The 27833-nt window shown below is 38.1% G+C and overlaps 1 protein-coding gene across 5 annotated transcripts in view; it reads right to left on the bottom strand.

The window, feature by feature from the left end:
• Nucleotides 1-1692: 1692 nt before the first annotated feature.
• LOC127446742 (unconventional myosin-Ib-like) overlaps nucleotides 1693-27833 on the bottom strand; it is a 160940-nt gene continuing 134799 nt past the window's right edge. Inside the window, exons 19-32 of one of the 5 annotated variants that reach the window (XM_051707905.1) lie at nucleotides 26924-27017; nucleotides 21055-21204; nucleotides 20310-20378; nucleotides 20136-20222; nucleotides 19797-19883; nucleotides 13541-13627; nucleotides 10699-10785; nucleotides 7615-7689; nucleotides 6170-6304; nucleotides 5944-6050; nucleotides 5607-5739; nucleotides 5304-5456; nucleotides 4550-4680; nucleotides 1693-4459 (exon numbers count right to left, since the gene is read on the bottom strand). In XM_051707905.1, the coding sequence (XP_051563865.1) occupies nucleotides 4336-4459; nucleotides 4550-4680; nucleotides 5304-5456; nucleotides 5607-5739; nucleotides 5944-6050; nucleotides 6170-6304; nucleotides 7615-7689; nucleotides 10699-10785; nucleotides 13541-13627; nucleotides 19797-19883; nucleotides 20136-20222; nucleotides 20310-20378; nucleotides 21055-21204; nucleotides 26924-27017 (1519 nt within the window). In that variant the 3' untranslated portion in view covers nucleotides 1693-4335. The remainder of the gene's footprint in view (nucleotides 4460-4549; nucleotides 4681-5303; nucleotides 5457-5606; nucleotides 5740-5943; nucleotides 6051-6169; nucleotides 6305-7614; nucleotides 7690-10698; nucleotides 10786-13540; nucleotides 13628-19796; nucleotides 19884-20135; nucleotides 20223-20309; nucleotides 20379-21054; nucleotides 21205-26923; nucleotides 27018-27833) is intronic. The other 4 variants (XM_051707907.1, XM_051707906.1, XM_051707908.1 and 1 more) reach the window with 4 other exon arrangements.

Consider the following 27833-nt stretch of genomic DNA (forward strand, 5'->3'; position numbering starts at 1 on the left):
GATTTTTACAAAATTATCTTTAAAATACAGTGTCCTGAAAAGGGGACGTTTCTTTTTTTGCTGAGTTTATATATAAGAAAGGATATTTAGGGGTTGAGCTAGCAAGATCTTCTGGGTGTGTCTGTGGGATGGCCTGTTGCAGGGGGTTCGGCCTCTGCTGTGTTCCCAGACTGCACAATGGTGGGAACTCTGAGAGGGCAGCTCTACAGTTGGGTGCTATTTTTAAACATTACATCCACAATCTGTCAAAGGCTGCCCCATAGGGACCTGCCACCATCAGTCTCCTCAAGCCGCTGAATTTAACCCGGGACAACTCTCCAGATGTGATGGGAAACATCTGGACCGAGCTGCACCCACAAAAGGGTCTCTCTTTCCCTCTCCCTCGAAAGTGATTATTCTTTGGTCTGTGCTAACAAATGTGTCTATAGAAACAATATCTTTCTTTGGCGTATTTAAATCTCAGTCATTAGGGTGAAGATTGTTGGTGACCTAATGGTTGAAAATTTGGGCTGTTGTAGGCCAAAACAGCAGGTTGGAGGTTCAATCACATGTAGAAATGATCTAGGAATTAAAGTTTTACCTGCAATGAGTGTAATGCTAGTAAGGTTGGTAAGTAAATGAGTGTGCTGTAGAGTTTTGAGCCACTGAGGACCTCATTCACAGCGGCGCCATCTTTAATTATTATGACTGTAATGGATAGACGTACAGTCTCTTCAGTGGGTTGTACAGTTGTACAGTTGTTTCAAGTGTTTGGATCATTCCGCTGAGGAAATATGGAAAAAACCAAAACTCCACCCCCCCCCCCCCCCCAAACAAAAAATAAATAAATAAATAAATAAATCAGAAGACAAAAAAACTATCTAAAACACAAGTTGTGGAAAATTAGATGTGATCTAGAAGCTTTATACAATGCACGTCAATGAAGAGACTACACCTCTATCCCTCACAGCCTCATTGCCATTGGGCAAATTCCAATCGAAAGTGATCATCCCTATGCCCTAGGGTTTGGGGAACCCTGCTCCTGGAGGGCCACTGTCCTGCAGAGTTTATCTCCAATCCTAATCAAACACACCTGCCCTTCATTTTTTCAAGTAATCCTGGAGACCTTCATTAGTTTGCTCAGGTTTGCTTAATTAGGGTTTGAGCTAAATTCTGCAGGACAGTGGCCCTCCAGGAGCAGATATCCCCACTCACTGTGAAAGAGAGAGCTCTTGATGTGGGCGCTCTGAATGGAGCATGGCATCACAGATTAAATGTAGCCTTCACTAAAAGCCTTGTGACAGGGCCCTTTGTGAAATAATTAACTTTCTTACTTTTGTTTGGAACAACCTTTCAAGTGGCATCCCCCTTCCTGAAAGGGCGCAATAATGCCATTTGGAAAAACGCCCATTCACGTCAAAAATCAAAGATGGCGCTACTGTGGAAAAGGTCTAGTGTGTTAAGCAGAGGTGTGCGTTTTTTTTTATGTTGAAATACTTTCTCCTATCCCAGCTTAATACTGTATTCAGAGGCAGCTAAAAGTGAGCCATTTGTAGGTTGATTCCCCTGAAAAGTGTAAACACGGTACCGCTGTGGTGCTTTCCAACAGTCCTCTGTTTGAAGGGCCCATCCAACTGACACAGTAACATAAGTTGTTTGGGACAGGACTATCTGTATGTTCAACCAATGGCAGACAAAGGGTGTATTCAGAAATCTGTTGAAAAATGTTTATTTTTGCAATTCCGTTTCTGAAATTACACATTACAAACTTTAAATTCCTATTAAATTCTGGAATTTTTATTAAGGTAGCAGGATACAGGATTTGAATTTAAGTACAGTTAAAATGGAATGAAAAAATAAATAAAAATAGAATAACTGCTGTAAGTGCAGTTTTTAGTAATGCATTTCATTTTTTGGTATTACCCACTAAACACGTATTTCTTATAAACACAACATATATGGGGTATTACAGAAACATTACATGAAAATAATTAACTATATTGAGAAAAAGATGAATCGATTAAATGAACGTTAATGTCATTATTTTTTTAATTTTCTGAAAACACTGTGGTGGGCATTTTGTGGTTTCTGTATGGCAATAGTGATTCAAAGTATTTTGATGGCTGCGTTTATTGTTAAGATAGATAGGTATAATCAGGAAATAATTTGCCATAATTAGTCCAAATCGATGCAATTATGTTTTGTCACAAAACTTGTGTTGGACTTATAAAATTCCTCTTTAGCTGGTTAAAGGTGTTCAATTTCTTTGAATTGCACCGTGGAGCATATTTAATTCCTAGTGACTTGAAAGGGAGCCAGTTCTTCAATTCTTAAATTGCCCAAATGGCAAAAAATAAATACTCAAGTTAATATATTTGGGCTGTCATGGATTCACAGTATTGTGTTGTATGTATATTTTTACATATAAAAGCTGTAAATCAGTCCAATGTGTAATGCGCATTTCTCAAACACAATACAAATTATTTTTTCAATACATTCAAGATACTCACCTCTACAATTTACTCCAATACTATCTTGGTGAGCTTAGCTCATGGCACACAATCAAGTATCAGATAGCATAATGTATACATTTCAGACCAACAAAGCACACTGATTAGCCACAGTATTTTATTTATTGCTTTAATTAAAAAAAAAAAGAAAAAAAAGATTACTTGTCATTTATTACACTTAGTTGGTAATGAAACGCTTTCATGTTTTCTGCCTTTCAGAACAGGTTACATTTAGGCACACAAAAATGCATACAACAATTATTTTCCTCTTTCAATTCCAACTCCTGTCACGGAAGAGGATAACCCATAGCATACTGCATCAAAGACTGACACTATGCGGAATAACAGAGCTTATGTAATTCAGCTTCCACAAGCTTCCTTTACTAAAGAGGATGATAATCCACTCCCCTAATTTCTAGTTTTGTTTATACTGTAAAATTACAAAAACACATCATGAAACTGAAGCAGAAGCAGAGAAGTTACTTTGGCGGGCCTTCAGAAGTTCAGGAGTACAAAAAGTCAACGAAAACAACATCACATTAAATACAACTGAAAAAGTATCACCCACTATCCCGGTCTGTGGTGTAAACTCAAGCAGAATGTAAGAGAAGAATGCATGACTGCTTGCACTCAAAGATCTGGGTCATTAAGAAAAACACTGCATTTATTATTAGCAGATGTGAACAAGCCAAAAATAAAATGATGCAGCCCACATTCCAATGGCAAAAATGCATTTACATTTTGCCTCAACACAGCTATAGGACAACAAATACCAACTAGTTTTAGCCTCCTACCATACAAGGTCCACACAAGTCCTACAGCTCATGTACACACAGCTTTGCATTACTGCATGACAATAAAGGGACTGACTGAAGTGGACTTAATAATTGAGATCGTACCAGCCAGGGCTTTAGTGTTCAGTTTGAGAGCAGTTCTCTTTATTTTATGAGGCCTTACAAGTGCCAACCATCTTGACTACCAGTACGGAATCAACCCAGATATGAAAATCACAGAATCACTCTGATATTTAGAGCGATGCAGATACAGTTAACGCCCTTCAGAATATCAGTTTCAACACTAAAATTGTGTGGAAGTGGTTTCCATGATAATACCCTGATTTAATGAATGTAAATTATAAGTATTTATAATCTAAATAAGCATGATTTTAAATAATATTGTTTGGCATTAATCATTTAACTGAAAAGAAAATGCATTATTTGGCTTATAAATAAGAAAGTGTCTGCACTATAACATATATAAAATAATGTCTTTCTCCAGGTGAGCAACAGCTAAATGGCACCCGATTTTGGATTGCAAATTTCCGTATCATTTGGCAGAAGTCGAATGAGTAGTTTTCAATAAATTGTCTGCGCTGCACTGGAAACACAAGATGAAAATAGAACAAGAAAAAAACACAAATAAACCAACCAACCTGTCTTTCCTGACCGCCAGCCACCCCAGTGAAAAAGTGCAATCTTCAATTTTTTTTAGCTTTTCGGCATCGACCTAGGAGCCCAACCAAACCCTTTCAGCATCTCTATGTACATACTTTCACCCAATAAGAGGCCCACACAAACATAATGAACGAGAAACCAGTTCAAAGGAAATCTTGCAGTAATCATAAAGGTTTCCATTGATAGTCCAATTAAAGAGTAAGATTTGGGAAGATAGAAAGATGGACTTCCACTCCACCCTTAAAAAGCTGTAAAAGATAGAACTTTAGAAGCAGAATTGAAAAGAATATCGTATATGTTAATAATTGCACGATGATTATGGGTTTGCAGGGTGCAGAATGTCGGAGTTGTCACCCCTGCAGGCCGGGCCAAGCGGTTTTGGTCTTCTATGGTTATGGAACGGACACCTCCAGAAGCCGGTTGTTTTTACGCTTGCAGGCGACACCGTTGCCGTTCTTTGGGGCACCCTGGATGAATTTTACACACACTTTGTCCTGCTTGAACAGCACAAGGAATCTGAAAGGGAATGAGAGAGAGAAGTTACGCTGAAGTATTTAAGGGTGATACTAAAAAACAACAAGAAAGGCAGAAATGTTGGATACTGACTCATCTGAAATGTCGATTTTGATTCGATTCCTGTCAGCTGAAGCTGCACCTGTGCGATGGAGTTTGGTGATGATCTCAATCAGTCGGTCACTGCTCAGCAAGAAGTCACCTTTGGCTGCTGACGTGGCACCCTACAGAAAGATCACGCATGTGAGTGCAGATCCAGCTAAAACAGGATGATAACCATGACCTAAAGGAATGTTCCAGTTTCAATACAAGTAAAATGCAATCGACGGCATTAGTGGCATAACGACTCGTTCCTCCTCTTCTTTAAAAAAGCAAAAATCGTGGATACCGCGAGGCATTTAAAATGAAAGTGAAAGGGGGCCATTCTGTAAACGATAAAATACTCACCGTTTCAAAAGTATAGCCACAAGACGTAAACAATATATGTGTTAACATGATTTTACTTTGATAAAACTGCTTACTATCTTTATCTGTGTAAAGTTATACCCAATATTACAACAACTATGTTGCCATGATGACTTAACAATGGTAAACCATCTAGGTTAACGCAGTAACGGCAGTAAATCAATGATTTTATCACATTAAAATCATGCTAACATGCATAATGTTTACATCTTGTGGCTATACTTTTGAAACAGCGAATATTTTAATGTTAATTGACTGGCCCCATTCACTTCCATTGTAAGTGACTCACTGGAACCCAGACATTCTCTTGTCATCTGAACCTGGAAAATTCCTTTAAGATGCTTTCAGTATAATTCAAGCAAAACATGTTATTCCATGATACCTCTTTGAGCTTGAGGGCGAAAAAGCCATCGTTTTGTGTGCTGACAGAGACACTGCTGAGGTCTGGCAGCGGCACGCTGGCCTTTACCTGGCCTGTCTTCTGATCAGCCAGAACAACGTTCTTCTTGGTCAGGAGGAAAAGTCTTGGAGCCCCCTAAAAAGTCAATCAGTGGACTTTGATTCAAAGTTCATGCTAAAAGGACAATGATGGAATTACATGGAAATAATTTGTCTTTTAATTGATTACATCTTTTGCCTTGACAGAAACCTAAATCCTGTAGGCACAGAGCAAAGTTGTACTCACCTTACCATTGGCGCGGTTGATTTTACTGACCACATCTGCAAGAAGAACCTTGTCGTCTACTAAGCTGTTCAGCTTCTGGTACTTTGGGTTTTTGGTTATCTCCAGATAGTCTCCTTTGAAAGGCTGCCCAACACTGTGAAGCAGAAGACATCGGTTATTGTAATAAAAAGCAATACTGCAGATGCAATTGTTTCTAAAGCTAACACACTTCAAGGAATACTTTTTTTTTTTTGCATTGTTATTATTCGCTAAATATCTATATAGAAACGACATGAGGGTGAGTAAATGATGATATTTAATTTTTGGGTGAACTATTTCTTTAATGTTCCTTTCCTACCTGTTAGGATACAAGGCCTTCTTATCTTTGAACAGCTCGCTTGCTGCCAACTTCTCGTCGTAGGTCGCCTTTTTCTCCATGGTGAACTGGCTGCGGTATTTCTTACACTAATTTGAGGACACCATAAGGAAGATCACATGGTTAGATTACTATTTGTTTTAAACATGACATGACTTCTGAGTTATTAATTAATTCTAGAGATACAGAGACATCCAAGGACACCAACCCTCCACAGATGGAACATCCTCCTGAGCTCTTGATGTGTCCCGTCCAGGAACCCATAGGGCCGAGCTGGCCAGCTCTTATCGATCGGTGACATGGAAGGCATTGTCTTCTTAAAGCCCAGGAAGTACTTCTGCATCTATAGACAAAACAATGGAAATGATAATAAGTAACTGCATAAACATTGACAATGTTGTGTAGAAAACCATTTCCACACCGACAGTGGCTCCAAAAGTATTTGAACACTTAAAGGGATAGTTCACCCAAAAATTCCCTCATCATTTACTCACCCGAATGCCATCCCAGATGTGCAGAGCTTTCTTTCTTCTGCTGAAAACAAAGGAAGATTTTTACGACTATCTCAGCTCTGTAGGTCCATACAATGCAAATGAATGGGGGCCAAAACTTGTGACAAAAAGCACATAAAGGCAGCATAAAAGTAATCCATACGACTCCAGTGGTTAAATCCATGACTTCTTAAGCGATCCAGTCGATTTTTGGTGAAAACAGAGCAAAATGTAACTCCTTTTCACTTTACATCTTGCCATTGCAGTGTTTAGGCACAATCCTAATTTCAAGGTTGAATACACCTCCTACTGGTTGACGCATGCGCAAAGTGCTAAATGGTGCAATAAGAAGTGTAATCAAGCTTTAAATCATGATCGCCAAGGAGGCTGCTGATGTCAAGATTTATAGTGAAAAGGGAGTTACATTTTGTTCTGTTCTCACCAAAAACTGATTAGATCACTTTAGAAGACATGGATTAAACCACTGGAGAATTATTGATTACTTTTATGCTGCCTTTATGAGCTTTTTGGAGCTTCAAAGTTTTGGCCCCCATTCACATGCATTGTATGGACCTACAGAGCTGAAATATTCTTCTAAAAATCTTCATTTGTGTTCTGCAGAAGAAAGTAATGCACATACGGGATGGCATGAGGGTGAGTAAAATGAGAGAATTGTCATTTGTTCAAAAATATTCCTTTAAGCAACATTTAATGTATGAATTTCTTTGCATTATATAACAAAATGTCAAACCATGTGGCATTTACTTTAAAGAAACATAGCACTTTAAGCAGCACTTCACAAAAAAAACTGTTTCAAATGTGACACTTTGTGGTTGGAACATGGACCATTTCCATAGTTAATGTGATGAACTGCACCTGTGGTTACTCTGTTAGTATACCTGTGTGAACTTGGGGGAACTGACTTCCACTAAAAATCACCATGAAACCAGTTGTTTACAAGTAAAAATGAAGTGAAGTTGGTTCTGAGAAAAGCTTGAGAATCATTTATTTGCAGAAACCACTTGCTTTGATATTTTGTCATTAAATGTAATGACATTTATACATATTTAAGAGTGACTTTAGGGCCCAAAAGTGTCCAAAATCTTATCTTGCAAAGTTTACATCTAACTACAACGAATACATCAGCCACTAAGTGACTTACGATTTTCTGGATGGTGAAGTCATAGATCTTCTTGCCGGCGTTAGCTCTAAAGAACTTCCTGTATTCCCGACGGACCTGTAAAAAAAGTGGCTTCAAACAATCACTTATTCTTTGTATTAAGACTTGTGATGACAAAAGGACCAGCACAGGACACCGTCATGACAGACAAGCGGTTTGTGACAAACAGGGACTTAAACCTAAAGAGCAGCACACTGAAAGATCAAAGGGAGGATTTTAGACACATTGCTGTACACAATTATCTTTTTACAGAAGCTAAAAAGTCACCCCTCAAAACCATAGACAAAACAAAACCAGATAAAAAAACACACAATTCCAAAAAGCAGAGGAGAGAACCACAACAAAGGGTTTTAAAAAGGAAACAAATAACTGTGTTTGGAGCAGAATGCAGACAGCAAACAGGGCAGACACACAGAACCAACCAACCAGAACTGAGAAAGATCGAAATATCATCAGGCAGCCTCTGTATTGTCAGTGATGTTAACAGCAGCACCCACCCCCCACAGCCTGAGTAAGCAGTATATAATCAAAGCAGCAGTGTAATTGCAAAAGCAAGCTTGCATTGTGCTTTCAAATTGACAGCATTTTTGCTGCATAATAGAGCTGTGGCTATATACACAAAAAGTGATTTCTGGGATACAACATTGAAATTTTTTCTTTAATAACAGCCAAAGCATAATAAAATAATTAATTATGAGTGGGCCATTGTGAACTATTATAAACTTGATTTCAAACTGCATAAGTAGGGGTCTTATATAGTACGAAGCTGTCTCCGAGTTTTTCTATACATATTTGACTTGTGGTGTGGTCTTTTGCACACTTGATGATGTAAATACACTGGATAAAGCTGTGTGTTGAATGTACTTCTGGTGCCGATGACTGTTAAGAAAAAAGGGAATTTCTTGATATATGAATATATTGTTATTTGATACATGTATCCTTTGCACGTTTTCTTTTTGACATGGCCAGGGATATTTCTAGGAAACATCAGGGGCTATAAATTGGGTCTAGTGGCATTCTCACCCAGGAGGATACTTTTAACTTTTCATCTCTAACGAAAACATTGGAAATACTGATTGCAAGTTTAATAATATCACCTGATCGTTATATATTTAATCAGGGTGACAAATAATTATGGTAACAACATTAAATTGAACATATAAATTAATACTAAATATAAACTAATAAAACCAAAAAACACCCTCTCATAAAAAGACTTTTGGCAAAATCTGGCTGCGCAGGGCTCAAATGAATAAGTGACTCGTTTTTGTGAACTAGTTCATTTTCATGAACCGTCCGAACTAACTGACTCGTTTATTTGAACCGGTTCATTTACATGAACGGTCTGAAAAATGTCACTTAAATTATTTGGTTTTCCCAATGCTACATATAAAAGAGGACTGTTTAGGTGAGCACGTTTGATTACTTCCTCAGCTACATTGCTGCGTTCGCAATACAATATGACAAATGTAGTGTTTTATGAAGACATGGCAACATGATCACACGGGAAGTCAGCATGTTGTTTCCGAGAGTTCCAGCTCCCTTGGACTGGACACATTATGCAGACTCACTGACAAGCACCATCTTAAATGAAAATTCAGAGGTTGCATTTTCCCCACTAACATTACATTTTTACTCTACTGATGGTTAGGTTTAGGTTTGGGTGGTTCAGTTTATAAAATATGCATTCCTCTTCACTGTATCACTCACTTTTGGCGCCCCGACAATGCACCCGGAAAATGGAGCTCACACATGCCCATATGCTCAACAACACTTACCACTTTGGCCACTGTGGGCAGTGTCTCGAATTTTGGTTACCACAGACCGATTTTAGCTAAAGAAAAGTCAACCTACTGTTTCCGATTTCACTGTGAGATTATTCTGGCTACAGCGCTACTCTAAAAGAAACTAAAAAAAGCTATTGTGAAAATAGCTGAGCTACACTTACGCTAAAATGAAAAATGTAGTTAAGTTAGTAGTGTTGCTTAGTTTCTCTTCCTTAATTGAACTTGTTAATTTGATCACACTATGATAGTTACTTTATATTGCTATAAAAGTAACAGAACATTATATTTTATTTTTGTAAAGAAAACGTGAATCTATGTGCATTCTCTTCACAAAATTCATAATAAAAAACCAAGACCGCACATAATGCTGATGATCAATTTTGTTACCTTTTTTTGCAAAAAAGCAAGGCTATTTTGCTTGTTTTTCTAACTCGCCATTGCCTCTGTGTAGTAAATACAACTCTGCTCCATGCTTTTTATGGGGTCGGGCTTGACGAAAATCATTCAGGGCATGAGCCCATAGCGATGCCCCTGGACACGACCCAAACTAATAAGAGACAAAACTAAAACGACTGACAGATAATTCCTACCTGGCGCACCAGCATAAAAGTCACATAAAAGTGGAAAATGTTGCAATATTTAAAAAGAAAATTATATTTACAAATGGTAATTAAACAGAATGCAACCCCAAATTGTAGATTAAAAAATGCTTAAATTGTCTGGATTTAGTCAGACTGAACAGAAAATGCTGTACAAATACCTGTCATTGTGTCAAGCAAGACAGACGTGTTTTATTTTAAGCCATTTTCAATGTTTTCAGCACCGAAACTTGACTTCCAGCTGCACATTTGCTATGCAGTTACAGCTTTGCCACGTTGCTTATGTGTTTAATGTACTGTAGGCTGAGAAGAGCTGCGTGAAACAGGTTGTAGGAATACATAACGGAAAAGCATCTGTCTCTAAATGATCCAGAGGAAGCTTTTCTAAAGTCCTGGATTATGAGGGCAGATTTGATTCTGCTTTATGGAGTGAGACAGAGTATCTAAAGCCATACGGCACGTTTCTAACACTATGCCCTTGGTTATGTTAACACTAATGCATGTCACTGACTTGCATGTTAATGGACCTGTGGAACTGAACTACATCATGACTCTGGGGTTAGATTATATTGTTAGTATGAAGTGTAGCAGCAGGTTAGGCGATGCTTAGAGGCAGGCTGTTTGCATGCTTCCAACTCGTCCCCTGCATGACTAACGCCTTGGCGATGGTTGGACAATACCTTTAGTCCCAACCAGTAGGCCCAAATGACAGCGATGGCATTCTTACGCCTGGCTTCCTCCTTCAAGTGTTTCAGCTCTCTACGTGCCTGTGAGAGAGGGAGGGAGAGGGGGATGAATGCAGAAAAGAGGAAATCATATGAAAAGTAAAGCGCTAAGAAGCAGTGTAACGCCAGCTCCATGGAGAGGCACAGGGGTTGAGACACATAAAAAAAAAAAAAATGCACTCCATTACCGGCTGCAGATGCAAGTTTGCTGTTGGTCAAGACAGATTTACATTGTTGAGGGAGCACATTTCTTTTCATGGGGTTAGCAAAACATTAACGAGAACAAGGGAAAAGAATCAAGAAGAAGAAAAAAGTAAGAGTACAACAGCTCTCGAGCACACAAACACATTATAAAACAAGCCACATCAACCTCAAGAAGGCACTCAATGGAGTAAAGCAAGGCCACCCAAATGAGGAGGGAAGAAAACAGTGGACGGAGATCACAGCATGCAGAGGGAAGTTAACATGGGCTTGTGGATGGAATGAAATGATCTTTCTGGTCAAAAACGGGTCTAGAGCTGATCTATGGGAAATAAAACCTACACCCTCAAACTCACTGGACACCTCAAGATATCAGAGAACGCAGGAGGTTTTGACCCACTCCTAAGGGATTTCAGGAATGGGAATCCTACGAAATTGAACAATTCCAGTTCCAATTAAAATACCAGTTATTGATTTCTGTTCCTTAACAATACTTTTAGTACTTTTGAGGAAGCAACAACTTCGTTCTTTCAAGTTTGCATAAATGATTCACTGATTCACTTGAGCCCCACACAGCCTTAAAGGGACTTTGCCTTCTTTTATGAAGCTAAATATGAAGTTTATTGCTGTTTATTACTATATTTAGATTCAGTTTTATAAAATGATCTTATTAGTGTATCTTGAAGTATAAACTGTTCAATTTAATGTTGTCATTCTATTTGTTTAACCCTTATGAAATTATAGTAACCAAGACTGTAGAAACCATGTTTGTTTTTGGCAGAAACCATGATTTTTATATTTAACCATGGTTTTACTACAGTAATACTGTAGAATTAATTTAGTAATCATGGTATTACTTCTGTAATAATGTAGTAATCATGACTGTAGTAACCATGGTTAATTTTGTGGTTACTATGGTTTTACTACAAATACCAAAGTTAAACTATGGCCCCATTAACACCTTGCATTAACATGTATTTCATATTCGGATAGTATCTGGATATTCTTTAGCTGGATTGCTAAATTGTGACTGGATAGAGATCTGATCAAAGTTACATGCACTAAATGGAAAAAGCTACTCACATATTACATTAGAGCCTGTGGTAACTGAAAATTCTTCATCTTTTAGGGAATTAAAAAAAAAAAAAACACTGACGCATAATTCAAATGCTTTATATCATTTTAACAGTCATGGAACATTTTTTTGGCATCCGCCAAAGCTTAATTTGGGTCGGCGAAGCAAATCGAATTATATTTATCTTGTGTTTAGCGTTTTGTTAGTGCTAAATATGCTTCTCATCTGAAACGCGTGAAGCCTGGTTTCACGCATGCCAAATAGTAATTAGAAAACTGTAAAGAGATGCGAGCAAGTGGAGATTTGAGGAGAGAGACTAAATATTCCAAGAGTATTCCAATAGATTAATTCATGGGATATTGTTAATTGTTCGGTAGACAAGATTGCAAGATGGCGGTGTCTGTTGTGTTTTTCACATTCTGATGGCAAAATTAAAAAGGCAAGAACCCACAACACAGCACTTTAACAACTGTAGCTGATGACTGTAGCGTAACCTCATCACATCAATAAATTACTTGCGTAGTTGTATCCAGATAAAGAAAATGCATTTGCATTTACAACATCTTTGAATGTAGTAAGAATCCGTTCCTGACCACCTCAGAATGTGGTTTCATCGATCCAATCACAATCCGATCACAATGCATCTTGGGTGCATTTACACCTGTCATTTAGGTGGTCAAGTGCTATCCGATAGCGATCCGATCACCGAAAACGTATGTTAATGCAACGTGTAAATGGGGCCTATGGTTACTTATTTTTTGGGTGGACTATCCCTTTAACGTGAAGTTGAAACAACCAGTCAGTAATTACGCAAAATTTAAGTAACTTGACCCTTAAATAACAGTTCTTGGTTTATATAATGACTTGTGTTTTAGTCAGATGTTAATTCAGTAACCGTTCTGACTGATTCAGCGAGTGAATGACTGATGAGTTTGAGAATCATTTTAGAGTAGTTTTGACTCTTGATTCATTAAAAGAAACTGCTTGAGTCATTCATACACAAATCAGGTCACATTGTATGATTGTTGTTGCTACAGTATCAACCAATATGACCAGATTTTGATTCCCAACCCTTAGGGATTGATTATTAAAATAGGGCAATTGGTATGGACAGAGGTAAAGCCGGCTGTGATGCCAGCCTGCGTGGGAATCTGCCTGCTCCGCAGGGTGCCCTTCTGGATGCTGACTGCTTTAATCCATCGGCAGTCAGAGGAAAGAGGCTTAAAAGATCGCAGTCGGTTTTGCCCTAAACACGACACCCTCCAGCCCAGCTCTCCCTACCCCCATCCTCCCGTCCTCTGCCACATAAATCATATAACATCTTCCTTTTCACTAGAATAATGCCTATGTATGATTCATGCTATGGGGTCCTGAATGAGATTGTCGGCATGCACGGCGTATGGGATGGGCAAAGGGAAGATGGGTCATGTGGGTTATGGTCTGGTCCACCTCTGGTACATATGGAGGTGTGCGATTGGTTAAGTGGAATGATGGGATGCCAAAAACACACGCAATGAATACCTTGGTTCCTTGCCAGCCGGCCCATATGACAGACACGGCCTGTTTACTGCGAGCTTCATGCTTTAAGCGCCACAGTTCTCTCCGAGCCTGTCCATTGTGGCATTTATTAGGGATTTCGAAGAAGAGGGTGGAGAAGTGTTAAGAACATATAAGAGGCACAAGAGTGAAAAACAAAATATTTTTCAGACAAAATTTTTTAAAAGTAATTGGACTTGTGACTCTTGTTAATCACACTTATTAATCTAATTTTCAAATGATAAAACAAACATTTGAACATTTAATACAGTATTGCTTTCATTATCAGTGCTTTATTGTTCCAACTGAGAGACACAACGAATAGTCATATGGCCAGCTAGGACAGACATCAGTCATTTTAAAAACAGACTTTGATTTCTAATAAAAAATGGCTGTTTGGGAGATAACAGTCGCTGCATCCGAATATCTATACTTCACTACTACTGTAAATAATATGCCAAAAACAGTATGCCAATGGAGTTGCATGTCCGAATCCTCAGTATTCATAAAGCAGCAAGCGAGAAACATTCTATTCCCAGCGAGACTCTAAAGTGTGGATCGACTGGACATATTACAATCCCATTATTCCTAGGGAGCTAAGGAGACGTCGCGTTCAAAATGCTGGATTTAAAAGAATGGCAATGAACTGTGAGTCGGACGGCTCTTTTTAACTGTAAGTGATATATATACATACCAAGAAAGTTGTTCCTTGTGCTTAACCCTTTAAGCTCTTCGGGTGTTTTTAAAGATTTCCTGGTACAGTGGCATATCCAAAATTTAAGGCTTAGGCTACATCTACATTAATCCGGATACATTTGAAAACGGCATTTTAGTTTCAATACGCTCTCCGTCCACACTAGCGTTTTCCAAAAGTTGCTCATCCACACTGAAACGGCTGAAAACGCTTACATCCCTGTACTGCACGAGTAAAATGTAAGACGCTTCGACATACGTCATTTCTGTCAGGCGTTTATTTACTTTCCGCCTCTTTGAAACGTTGTGGCAATGTCGAGGAAAGGCACCGAGTTTTTTTTAATGGACGGACAAACATACTCAGGAATGTAATAGCTCTGCACACTTCTCGTTATTATCATTATTTATTTTAGACACAGTTTGTCGGGCTAATCCAAAATCATTCGCCGTTTTACGGAGTCTACCTTCGTCGCTTTAGTATAGAGTACATGCAACCTTTGTAACAACATCCACCAGTGATCTCAGTCATGTTGTCTGGCCTTGAATATGAGGTCGTAGAAGTTCACTCAGATGATATAGAGAGTCCCTAGACATCCTAAAGTTCTCACGCCACTCCTCGGGCACGATAATTTCATGTACAAAATTATCCCACCATGCACGGGTGTGTCCAGATCTCACCCAAAATCTCCGCTCCATGTACAGTCTGAAAACGCAACTGTCCTTGCGTTCCACCGCTGAACAACAACTGCGAGTAAACATCCCGTCTCCTTTGAAGAAATGTAAGCTGAAGTATGAACAAACTGACATTAATCTTTAACAACGCAATCAAACTGGAGAGTAGCCAAAACAACTGCGATACAACGTCGTCCACCATGACTGTGTCAAATGACTAAAAATGCGTCATTGTTTTCAAAAGCCTCCGTTTTCAGATTCCACACTACAACGCGAAAACGCCGTTTTCAAATTTATCCACTTTGGAGTGGATAAAAAAGCTTCAAAAAGTTCAGTTTTCGCGGACAACAGTGCCGTCTCAGTGTGGATAGAAGGCCAAAAGTGAGAGAAAAAGATGCATTTACAAACAAAAATGTATTAGTGTGGACAAGGCCTTATAAAAAAAACAAAACAAAAAAACAAACAAAACAACAAAACAAGGAGGGTCAAGTGTTTGGTATCATTTTAAGGACTTCTAAAAAAAAAATGTAATGATATAGATAATAAATTCTGCTGAAGAAACCGCTGAAAAAAAAAGAAAGAAAAAAAAAAACACAAAAAACTGTTGCTCCAAAAAAACTGCTTTTGTTTTGTTCCCAATCATGCCACCTGTAACTGAGTAACATTATGTGCTGATACAATAAAGCAATCAAAAGTTATAGCATTACAAATATAATTTATCCTAAAATACGTGTCCAATAACGTCTCCAAGTGTCCAAAAGCCTCTCCAAACAAATAAAACATAATAATTGTACATAATAACTAATTACACGTGCAAACACAACAATGACTAAAGGTTTACACAACATGCAGACATGATTTTAGTAATGAGAATTTTACAGAATAAGTTTCATTCTTTGCCATTTGAGTCATCATCGTGTCTGTTTCATGTACTTGGCGCAATCTCCTGTTGGCCATATGTAATTACAGTGATAGATCACATGACTCTCTGCCCAAATATGGAGGACTATAACTGCTGGTTGGAGCAAACTGATTGGGTTAGTGTTCCATGACACTACAGCATTTCCGATGATAGCAAGACGCCAGACAGCATGATGCTGTGTGCACACTGTGCTTTGTATGTTTTATCTAATGATCTATGCATCCAATTACTTTGTGTGTGGGCTCGTTTTAAAGATAACTGCCTCATGGTATGTGATATTTTATGTTCTGTTTATTTTTTGTTAAGTTATAAGCAAAAAACGCAGCATATGAGCAACATCTGTTCACATGAAACATGTATGTCAAAGAAATATACTTAGCTATTACTCGCTATATTTTTTTCTGTGAGTCCAACAAATAGGCTGGTTGTATTCTAATCTTTGAGAGCTTTCCAACAAGATATGACACATGGCTATTTGATGAGATTGATGTTTTACTGATTACAATAAAATGTGCAGTGCATAATGTTGAATAAATTATCAAAACAGAACACTTCTGATTCGTCTGCAAATTTCAAAGCAGTTGTTCAGTTTTGGTCATAATTCCTACATGCATTGTAAAATAGAGCTTCTAAACTTTAAAACGATATAAATTTTGTGATGGTCAAAACTGTAGTTATTATTATTTTGATAAAAAAAAAAAATCCATCCAAGCTTAAATGGTTAAATAGTAGAAAATAGGGTAAATAGAGTAGATTATTTTTGCGGTAGTTGTTACTACATCATATACAGTTGAAGTCAGAAGTTTACATACACTTAGGTTGAAGTCATTAAAACTAATATTTTAACCATTTCACAGATTTAATATTAGCAAACTATAGTTTTAGTCATTTAGGACATCTACTTTGTGCATGACAAGTAATTTTTCCAACAATTGTTTACAGACAGATTTTTTCACTTTCAATTGACTATCACAATTCCAGTGGGTCAGAAGTTTACATACACTAAGTTAACTGTGCCTTTAAGCAGCTTGGAAAATTCCAGAAAATTACGTCAAGCCTTTAGACAATTAGCCAGTTAGCTTCTGATAGGAGGTGTACTGAATTGGAGGTGTACCTGTGGATGTATTTTAAAGCCTACCTTCAATCTCAGTACCTCTTTGCTTGACATCATGAGAAAATCAAAAGAAATCAGCCAAGACCTAAGAAAAAAAATTGTGGACCTCCACAAGTCTGGTTCATCCTTGTGAGCAATTTCCAAATGCCTGAAGGTACCACGTTCATCTGTACAAACAATAATACGCAAGCATAAACACCATGGGACCACGCAGCCATCATACAGCTCAGGAAGGACACGCATTCTGTCTCCAAGAGATGAACATAGTTTGGTGCGAAAAGTGCAAATCAATCCCAGAACAACAGCAAAGGACCTTGTGAAGATGCTGGAGGAAACAGGTAGACAAGTATCTATATCCATAGTAAAACAAATCCTATATCGACATGACCTGAAAGGCTGCTCAGCAAGGAAGAAGCCAAAGCTCTAAAGCCACCATAAAAAAGCCAGACTACTATTTGCAAGTGCACATGGGGACAAAGATCTTACTTTTTGGAGAAATTTCCTCTGGTCTGATGAAATAAAAATGGAACTTTTTGGCCATAATGACCATTGTTATGTTTGGAGGGAAAAGGGTGTGTCTTGCAAGCCAAAGAACACCATTCCAACCGTGAAGCATGGGGGTGGCAGCATCATGTTGTGGGGGTGCTTTGCTGCAGGAGGGACTGGTGCACTTCACAAAATAGATGGTATCATGAGGCAGGAACATTATGTGGATATATTGAAGCAATATCTCAAAACATCAGCCATGAAGTTAAAGCTTGGTCGCAAATGGGTCTTCCAAATGGAAAATGGAAAACCCCAAGCATACCTCCAAAGTTGTGACAAAATGGCTTATGGACAACAAAGTCAACGTATTGGAGTGGCAATCACAAAGCCCTGACCTAAGTCTGATAGAAAATTTTGTGGGGAGAACTGGAAAGCGTGTGTGAGCAAGGAGGCCTACAAACCTGACTCAGTTACACCAGTTCTGTCTGGAGGAATGGGCCAAAATTCCAGCAACTTATTGTGAGTAACTTGTGGAAGGCTACCCAAAACATTTGACCCAAGTTAAACAATTTAAAGGCAATGCTACCATATACTAACAAATTGTCTGTAAACTTCTGACCCACTGGGAATGTGATGAAAGAAATAAACGCTGAAATAAATGATTCTCTCTACTATTATTCTGACATTTCACAATCTTAAAATAAAGTAGTGATCCTAACTGATAAGACAGGGAATGTTTTCTATGATTAAATGTCAGGAACTGTAAAAAACTGAGTTTAAATGTATTTGGCTAAGGTGTATGTAAACTTCTGACTTCAACTGTACTCGGGTCACGGGTCAAAACCCAAATACAGTACATACTCTGACAGTACGCATTTTTGGACGCAGGGAGTGTCTCTGCTTAATTTTAAGGGTTGTGTACCAGCCAGAACTGCATTAAAAACCCTGAATTTCAAATTAATTTGAATTAAGGTAGCAAACAGGATGCAGAACTGTTTTCAGGTCTGAATATGAGTAGTTAGAATTAAAATGTAATGAAATAAATTCAAAAAAAAATTCATAATACTTATTAATAGTAATTTACGATACACTTAATTTTTCAATATGAATAACCCATGAATATGCCATCATCATACATAATGTACAACATATAGGGTATTTCTAGAAACATTCATGATAATTGATGCTTGGAATACCACCTATAAAATATGTGTATAGATTAGAAGAATTGTATTATATTATTTAATTTTAATATACTGTACATTCACCTTTATTAAGGGTATTTTGCATATCAGAGCATACATATTCATAATTAATACAAATAATTGATGTCATTTTTATGTTTTGTTGCATGGAGAAAAATCCCCTTTTCTCCCAAATTTGGAATGCCCAATTCCCACTACTTTGTATGTCCTCATGGTGGCGCAGTTACTCACCTCAGTCCGGGTGGCGGAGGACAAGTCTCAGTTGCCTCTGCTTCTGAGACAGTCAATCCACGCATCTTATCATGTGGCTCGTTGTGCATGACACTGCCGAGACTCACAGCATGCTACTCATGCTACTCTCCGCGATCCACGCACAACTTACCACGCGCCCCATTGAGAGCGAGAACCACTAATCGCGACCACGAGGAGGCTACCCCGTGTGACTCTACCCTCCCTAGCAACCGGGCCAATTTGGTTGCATAGGAGACCTAGCTTGAGTCACTCAGCATGCCCTGGATTCGAACTCGCGACTCCAGGAGTGGTAGTCAGCGTCAATACTCGCTGAGCTACCCAGGCCCCAAAACTTGACAGTGTTGAATTTCTTTGAATTCAGGAAATCCCTCTACCAGTCATTCTAATTCAAATTTCAAACTCATAAATTGAAAGGGAGCCAATTATAACATTTTGATTTGTGCCCAACCCTGATACAGTAAAAACTTCTGACAACAACTGTAGTTTTTAAAGGCTCAATACAACCATAAAGCAGAAACAAATTTTCAGTTCCAAAACACTTAACTTCTAGATGTAATTACAGGGTTGAGAAAATATATGAAGAGTGTAAAAGGTTATGAGGTAGCAGATGAAAATGTAGTTTGTTTAAAGAACATACATTTCATACATGCCCTTAAATTCACACACATGTAAAGATTTTCATAATCTCCAAACAGGGCTTAGCAAAATGGGTCAACTTAACGTCAGCACGAACAAGGGGACAAAAATGTTAGTATTTCACCATTTATATTCCCTTAGACATTACCTACAAGACGATAAAACAACATTAGTCACAAACAAGCAAAGGGGATCTCATTCACAGCTTGGGTGAGGCGAGGAGATGGGAGACGATTACGTTTCAGCAGGCTCATTAAATACCTTCGTTCCGAGCCAGGCTGCCCAAATGACAGACACGGCATGTTTATTCCGCGCCTCCTCCTTAAGACGCCGCAGTTCCCAACGAGCCTGTGGAGGTCAGCCGAGGAGGGCCAGGTGGAAGCAGAGACAGGATGGCAAAGGTTAAAGTCGTCCAGAAGAGGACAAGAAGAAAGTGATTGAAAGGAGCAAGTCACATCAAAAGCAGAAGTAAAATTAGCCCTCGAGAGCGAACGGAAAGCAAAGCAGTGGAGAAATGTCATTGAAACTAAACCCCACAGTTCACAACCTCTTCTGAATGTCTCAGAGGAGGTCAATTGACCGAGAAACTGGGATCAGTACCTGAGTTCCATGCCAGTAGGCTGAAATAGTTGTGACAGCCTCTTCGCATCGTTTCTTGTATTTTAGCTCACGCAGAACTTTCCGGGCCTGAGTGAAAGGGACATGCTTAATGAGAAAAAACTCAGTGTTGTAAAATGTAATGATATGCAGAAGATGTGTACATATAAAACTTACCTTCCATCCTCTGATGAAGGACTGAACCACTAAGGCAGAGCATCTGATGTTCTGGTACTTTTTTTGTTGCTGTATTAATAAAGGAACTAACTTTAGTGGAAAATTTAAAGTTTTACCTTGATGTTAGATAAACTATTATCTGATATTAAATGAAAGGTAGCTACTTTTAAGCCAGACAAGTAAATAATCTCATTCCATTTTCTCAATTTTTACACAAAGAAGTGTTAGCCAATCTCAACCTTTCAACCGTTACTAAACTATTAGTAAAATAAATAATAAATGATAAATATATATTTTTTTAATTTATGGGGAAATGAAAGTTTATCATGTGGTCCCAAAACTGAGTGATAGCTTAATTTAGGCTGGATTTGCAACCCTACTTGGGTAACAGGCCCAGTTACCCATTCTGGTGTAGTTTTTATTTATTTATTTACTTTTTTAAAGTACATTTTGTCTATTTAATTTGGATGTTTATTTGTTTTTGATGGAATATTTCAAAAATCACACATACCGGGGTTTTAAACATTGTAGAAAATTGCAAATCTCATAACAAATGAAACATTATATATAACTCATATAACATGTAAAGTATTGACCTCCTGAGTTTGACAATCATCGTTTTCTGAAGGTAAAGAACCTCCTTTCATTGAACATTGCTTCAGGCCCTATTTTTTCCCCTATTCATGGAAAGTGCCACAAACTGTTTATTCCTCTGAAAGAATTCTGTTTAATGAATGGAGCTCACCGCATATCTTCTGTACCAGGCGGCCACCACCACCTGACTCTTCTTTAACAGCTGGAACTGAGTTCGGCACTTCCAGCCCCGATAGATCTTCTGGATGAGAGTGGCCAGGTCCTCTAGACACTGCCTCCTCTTCTCTTCCAAAAAGAACAGCTGAAGAAAACAGTAGATTCCATACATGAGTATCAAGATAAGGTAGAGGTCACAGTGCATTACACAGCATGAAAAGAGTCAAATCTGGAAACATGTGGGAATAGTAAACTCCCACTTAACATCAAGTTTGTCAGATATATTGGGGGAAAAACAGACTCAAGTAACATGTTACCATTAACGTCCACAAAAAGCCATATACTTCAATTCAGTGGACATGTAAAGGGAACTGTGAAGTTTGACGGAATTTAGAGGAAATTCGGCTGGTTGTGACGACTGATGGCAGTCCTGCTGTGAGAGTCTTTTATATGTTAATGACTGGCAATTGTGAGTGAAAAGTGTTAGGTGCTTCAAGCTTGCTGTGTTTTCAGAGAACAGGGGAAGGCAAATAACTGAATGTTTGGCTTATTGTAGTCTACCGCAAACTAGATTACTGTACAGACAAACATGCTAAAATAAACACCCTACAATTAAATATGGTTAACCAAACGGTGGTGATATTTAACACAATAACAACAACATTTTATTTTACTAGACATATTTTGACAGATATTGCAGAAAAAATATGATTTTAAAATTAAGAGATTTATCTGTTTATATATTTATACTGTACAGTACAGAAGTAAAACTAAATTAAATTAATAAAATAATAATAATAACAAAAAATAAATACAAGCAGAAGAATAAAGTTGAACAAAAAATTATAAAATTTCTATTGTTAAAAAAATAATCTGACATGACCATAAAAAAACAACAAAATTAAAACTTTAGGAATCATATAGGCCTAAATCTCAACCATTGTGCACAGTGGTATTACTACTGATACCTTCTCTTTTGTCTGGCTTAACTGTACAGATGAGCTGCCTGCAATACGTTCCACAGGTAGAAACAGAGTCAGTCTGTGTGCCCTGCAAACTCCGTACCTCCACAGGGCTCCCAAAAAATTTCTGTCTGGATGAGGGTGCAACCATGTTACCTTTACAACAACATGCAACATTTCCTGAGCAATAACGTGTGGGTGTTCAACAGCTTTATTTGCAACCAACCATGCTAAAAAGACCAGCTTAACCAGCATGCAATGTCCATGCTGGTCTAGGCTGGTTATGCTGGTTTGGTGATGGTCTAGCTGCTGGACCAGCATAGACATGCTTTTCACTATCAAAAACTAGCTGGAAAAGCTGCCTGACGAGCATGGTCAATCTGGTGAAGCTGGTTAAGCTTGTTTATAAGTCTGGTGCAGACACCAGCACACTAACATCCCATGCTGGCTGACCAGCACCCAAAACACAACATAAGCTGGTGACCAGCAATACTGGTTATTTCAGCTGGGAAGGCTTTAAGGTGTGTGTCTATACAGAAAATACTTTAAAAATAAACCTACTCTGAGAAATATTTACTGGAGAATCAACTGTCAAACTAGCCTCGGTCTCCCCCATTGTTGACTATTCATGATTGACCCCATCCCCACACCTCAACCTCACACCCCACTGTTCTTATCTCTGGTCAGATTTGAGTCATTTCAAACACACCTACACATGCTACAGAAAGACTGTCAGACTTCAACATTCTAAGAAGAATCTTCATACAAATAATCCACTAACCAGGTAAAACAGATGATTTACACTGTATTAAATACCAATACTGCATTTAACTTCCTCTGCTTTTAACTGCTTTATAATCTCTCACATAATGATTCCTCTTTTCCACAGAATATTTTTTTCCCCACACGACCAGACTCAACTCATCTTCTGAGATTATAAAAGGTAACATTCAAACTGTTGTTGCAATCTTTTAATATCCATTTTTATGTTGGTTTACCTATTAAGTCTTCTATTACTAACAATATTTTATGTCTTTTAAGTGTCCTGACTTAGACTATGAGGAAGACATTTTCCTACTTTCATCCTGGGAAAGGCAGAGCTGAGAGACTAAATCAAGATTGTGGCAAAGAGAGAGAAGAGTAAGTTTAAAATCTATTATACATTTGACATACCTTTTTTAATGCATATGTTGTTAGGAGTTCTTTAAGTGGGTGTTTTCAGTGGTTAAATGACTGTTATGTTTTACAGTTGCTGGAGACCAGGTCAACAGAGACAAACACAGGAATATCATTTATTCCGTGGACATGATGTCTGACGAAGAAGATGGTGTTGTCTATGGGAGGCCAGTGTGGGTTGTAAAACCAGCAGCTTTGAGAAGCTCTGTTCCAGGAGCTACAGAAGAGACTTGACGCAGACCCACACTATACTGGGACTGATCACTTTCATGTGATGACAAGTGACAGAGTCAGATTCATTTACTGAACTCTTATTGAAGCATCACAATGCGTTTCACATGTTTGTACAATAACTGTCTCAGCATTAATGTTGTGTCAACATTGATTAAAGGCCTGTAATAATAGGCATAAGCTAAATGCTGTTTGGGATTGGGTGGGGTAAATTTTAAGTTTAACCAATAAAATTAAAGCCAATGCATGCAATGGCCCAATAGCTGTCAAGATTTAGGGATGTGCTAAATAAGTTGTAACCAATAAAATGAAAGTGTTTGCAGTGACTCAATGGTTGGCATGATTTAAGGGTAGGTTAAGTTTAAGGACAGCCAATTCAGTTCAAGAAAAATTACCAATAGGGGTGACCATTTTATCTAGAATGTTTTGTCTACAAGCGCTTTTCATGAGGAGTTCAAAGCGGCAACTGACGCTGGCGTTGACACCCTGACACGATTCATGACCGTGGCTTCACAATTGCTGTAGCAAAGTGGATAGCCACAGTCTGATGGCTGATTAATATTGTGGAGAATAAGTTAAGAGATTTAATGAACATTGCAATGAATATGCAACCTATGTGGTGACTAGACCGTTCAATTAGTCAAACTCCCACTTAGACTTTGGAAATGTTTAATGTTACTTGAATTGGTGTTTTTTTATTGGTGCAATTGGTGCATTTCTCTGTTTATACTGAGGAAGGCTTTGTTTGGAAAATGTTAATAAAGCATATTGTTTTGTTTTCTTTCCTAAGTTGGAATGAAATGCATTTTGACATGAATAGAAGTTTAAATAGTGTAAGATTTCAGCACTTTCAAAATCTGTGATTAATTGCGATTAACTACAAAAAAAAGTATGCGATTAATCGAGATTAAAACATTTAATCAACTGACGGCTCTAGTAAATAACAAACAGTAAAACTTTGCTATGTTATTCTGTTTCTTCGCTTTATTTCCAGATATTTCAGAGTTGTTGCTGTGTTTTTTCCCTAACTTTTCATCGCAACCTGCAGTAGAATTGCGCTACAATAGTGGGGCCTCCCTCTTCCGTCAAACTCCGGGATTTCTCCAACGTATGAGCGCATATGCATGAATGTCAGGGACAGGTCGATATAAATTTTATAGTGTATGGGATTTTCCCTTTTCCCACTGTACTCCAGAAATATTGAATTCTTTCCACTGTGTTGATATGATGTATGGCTTTATCCTGTGAGGTTAGTCATTTGGTCTGTTCCACGCACATGCACACTCTTCAAAAAAATGTAAGAACGTCGCTATTGCAGCGTACGCCACATAAGCCGTGTTCTCCGGGAGAAACATAGTTGGGCTAAACCACTTTCTCTTAATTACACCCCTATTATTTATTTGAATAACTTCTGACTGTTACATCAATGTCAGCTCGTGATGGCATGAATTCAATTACTCATAACAAAGATCATGAAATTAAGAATTGTTAACAAAGTTTGCAATGCCCTATGTTTGTTTGTGAGCAGGTTAAGTTGAATTGCATTCAATTATGTCATCGTTTGACTTTCAAAAGTCAGTTTAAATGCTGACTAGTTCTGAGAGAGGTTCACAGATCCGCCAACCGAGCTCTGGCTCCAGCACCATTTCGGTGGTAAAGGGGTATATGATGACTGAGGCTGATACTGCACTGGGGCCAGACAGAGGACTGAACATGATCTCAAACTCCAGGGGCTTTGAATGGCCATGGAGATGGGAGATTATGCAAGGGAATGGGTGTGGATAAGTTAAAAGCTCAGCACTGCTAGAGCTCCAACTGATGCTAACTGCAGCACAGAGGTTCAGGGCCTCCTATGGAATTTCTCAGCTGGAGTCTCTTTTCCCATGCAAACTGACAAACAGTGGAGGGGGAATAAGAGAAAACATGTGTGTGACTGCCTGCTTGTGTTTTTTGCTGTCATGAGGGTGATTGCTACTAATTATATGAGAGAAGCCCCAAGGAACACAACTTCCTGTTTTGAAAACTCTTTGCTTAATACTCGCACTGGCCTTTTGATTCTTCATATCAAACGTACAAATCTATTACTTCCACTATTTTTTACGATTACGAAACGGGCCAAATTATATATTTAATATTGCTAGTTTTGAATGTTTTGCATATGTAAAGAGCCAAATGAGAGTAAAAAGTTTGGGATTTATTTGGAATTTTCAAATATTTTTTAAACTATTTTTTTTTTTTTTTTAGAATTGTAAGAATGTTAGTCTGAACCTCACTGATGTAAGCAATTCAAATCAAAGACATAAAAGGGGTCTACTAAAGAAAACATCTATCACACATCCTCTAGCGACTGTTACCATGGTGAAAAATGTACCATAAGAATTTAATCTAGGATGCCTAAAGTTGAATTTCTCCAGAACTCCATGTGGCAGGTTTGTCACAAAGGTAAAAAAACAGCTAAATAATTCATTTATCATAGGTAGAAAAATACATGTTTTTAATTAATTAGTGCAAAATAGAATTTCATATCTTTTAAGAAATATGTATTTCATAATTCAACCACTACGTGCAGGTGTTGCATAAGGTTAATTTTTGACCCTGATAGTAACCTGTTAAGGCCCTGGTATACTTCATATAAAATCGAAGAACGAATGGGTGTGACGTAATTTAGAACAAAATCTGGCCAAAAAGAAGGTGTATTTGAGTTTGTTTTGGTGGTTTGTAACAGCTCGCCTGGGCAAACTTTAAGAAACAGTTCTTACTGGCTGCTAAACACCCTCTTACTGCCATTGGTCCACGTCATCGGTAGGTGCGACCTGGAGCTCCACCTACTTTGAGGCCAACAGCTAATTCTGTTTATCTTGTTCAGTCAGTCAAGATCAGAGAACATGAACACACCAGTGTGCAGTTATTAGCGAGCTGGTGCAAATTTACCTATATCACTACGAGACATTTTTCAAGACCATGTAATATGATTTTTTTGGTTGTAATTAGTCTACAAAAGAAATAAAATCTACTCAAAAACTCTCCAGTGCCCATTCACTCATGTGTCATCTGCAGCGACAACCATTCACACATTTGCCCAAAGTAAGGTATACCTCTCTTATCATCATTCTTTTGTCTGTATTCTGAACATTAACACCCTTTTACACACCAGTTGTTGCAGTAGTATCAGAGTCATCATAAATTACAATAACAGAGTGTAATCGACGCATAGCATGTTAGCGCATTAGCGCATTACTGATCTCATTTCAATTCTGCTCATAGGCATATTGATAGCACATTTCTTAACACATTTTAATGTCACATTTTTTAAGGTTTACATGTAGCATCCTCATAAAGAAATGCTCCTCTAAATGCCTCCCAAATTGGTGTGGCCACTGTCTTAATGTTCGCAAACTGTATACCGTTGCTCGGCTGTTTCTAACTTCTTTTTACCCCTGAATGAAGAACAAAGAACTTCTCCGGAAGTATATCGGGGCCTTTACCCTTACTCACCGTTCTGGGGTTCCTGATGAAGATCTTGGATCGTCCATAGGCGAACTCCTCTACAGACACTTGCAGGTCTTTCAGGAATACCTCAACACCCTCCCTGGTAAGACAAAAAGCATCAGAATCTCAATCAACCTTGCTTTTCACATATAGCACATGTATTCACAGAAACCAACAATGCAGTTATGGAGCAATGAGTAAAGATGTACAGTATGATTCACCAGAAAAACATGCACTGTTTTGGAGATAAAGAACAGTGTCTGAGTGATCTGAATGAAAAGTAAAACATAGTCTAGCCACTGTCTGCAACACACCAGTGATTGCATTCACACAAAAGATAACAGGACTGGATGTGCAACTTCAAAGCTCCATGTACAGTAAATAACTGCCCTATCAGATTGTACAGTGAAATGATCCAGTGTCCAGAAGTAATATAGTTATGAGGGTCAATTCTGTCCTGACATGTTTGCCATCAGATAAAGGTAAATATCACCTGTCGTGGATAAGGCCTGGTTTTCCATAGCAAAGAGATGTTAAATTAACCACAAGGCATGAAGGGTGTTTTAAGACAAGACACAGCATGTTTAAATATCTATGAATAGTTTTGAAAAAGTCATAGATTTTCAGAGGTTGAGGTACAGCCACTGAAAGAACTGCTTAACCTAAAGTGTGATGACATCACCTGAACTACATGTTCAGAAAAACACTTCAGAAGCCTACAGAAGAGAGGCAAACCAAACTAAAACTAAAACAAACCAAATGCAAACAAAAGAACAAACCAAAAACATTCAATTGGCAACAAACAAAAAACAAAACACAAAACCAAACAAACCGAACCAAACCAAACCAAACGAAAACAAAAAATAAAACAAAACAAAACAACAAAACAAAACAGATCTGGAGTTCAGGTCATGTA

The sequence above is a fragment of the Myxocyprinus asiaticus genome, chromosome 10 (assembly GCF_019703515.2).
Source record: "Myxocyprinus asiaticus isolate MX2 ecotype Aquarium Trade chromosome 10, UBuf_Myxa_2, whole genome shotgun sequence".
Taxonomy (NCBI): Eukaryota; Metazoa; Chordata; class Actinopteri; order Cypriniformes; family Catostomidae; genus Myxocyprinus; species Myxocyprinus asiaticus.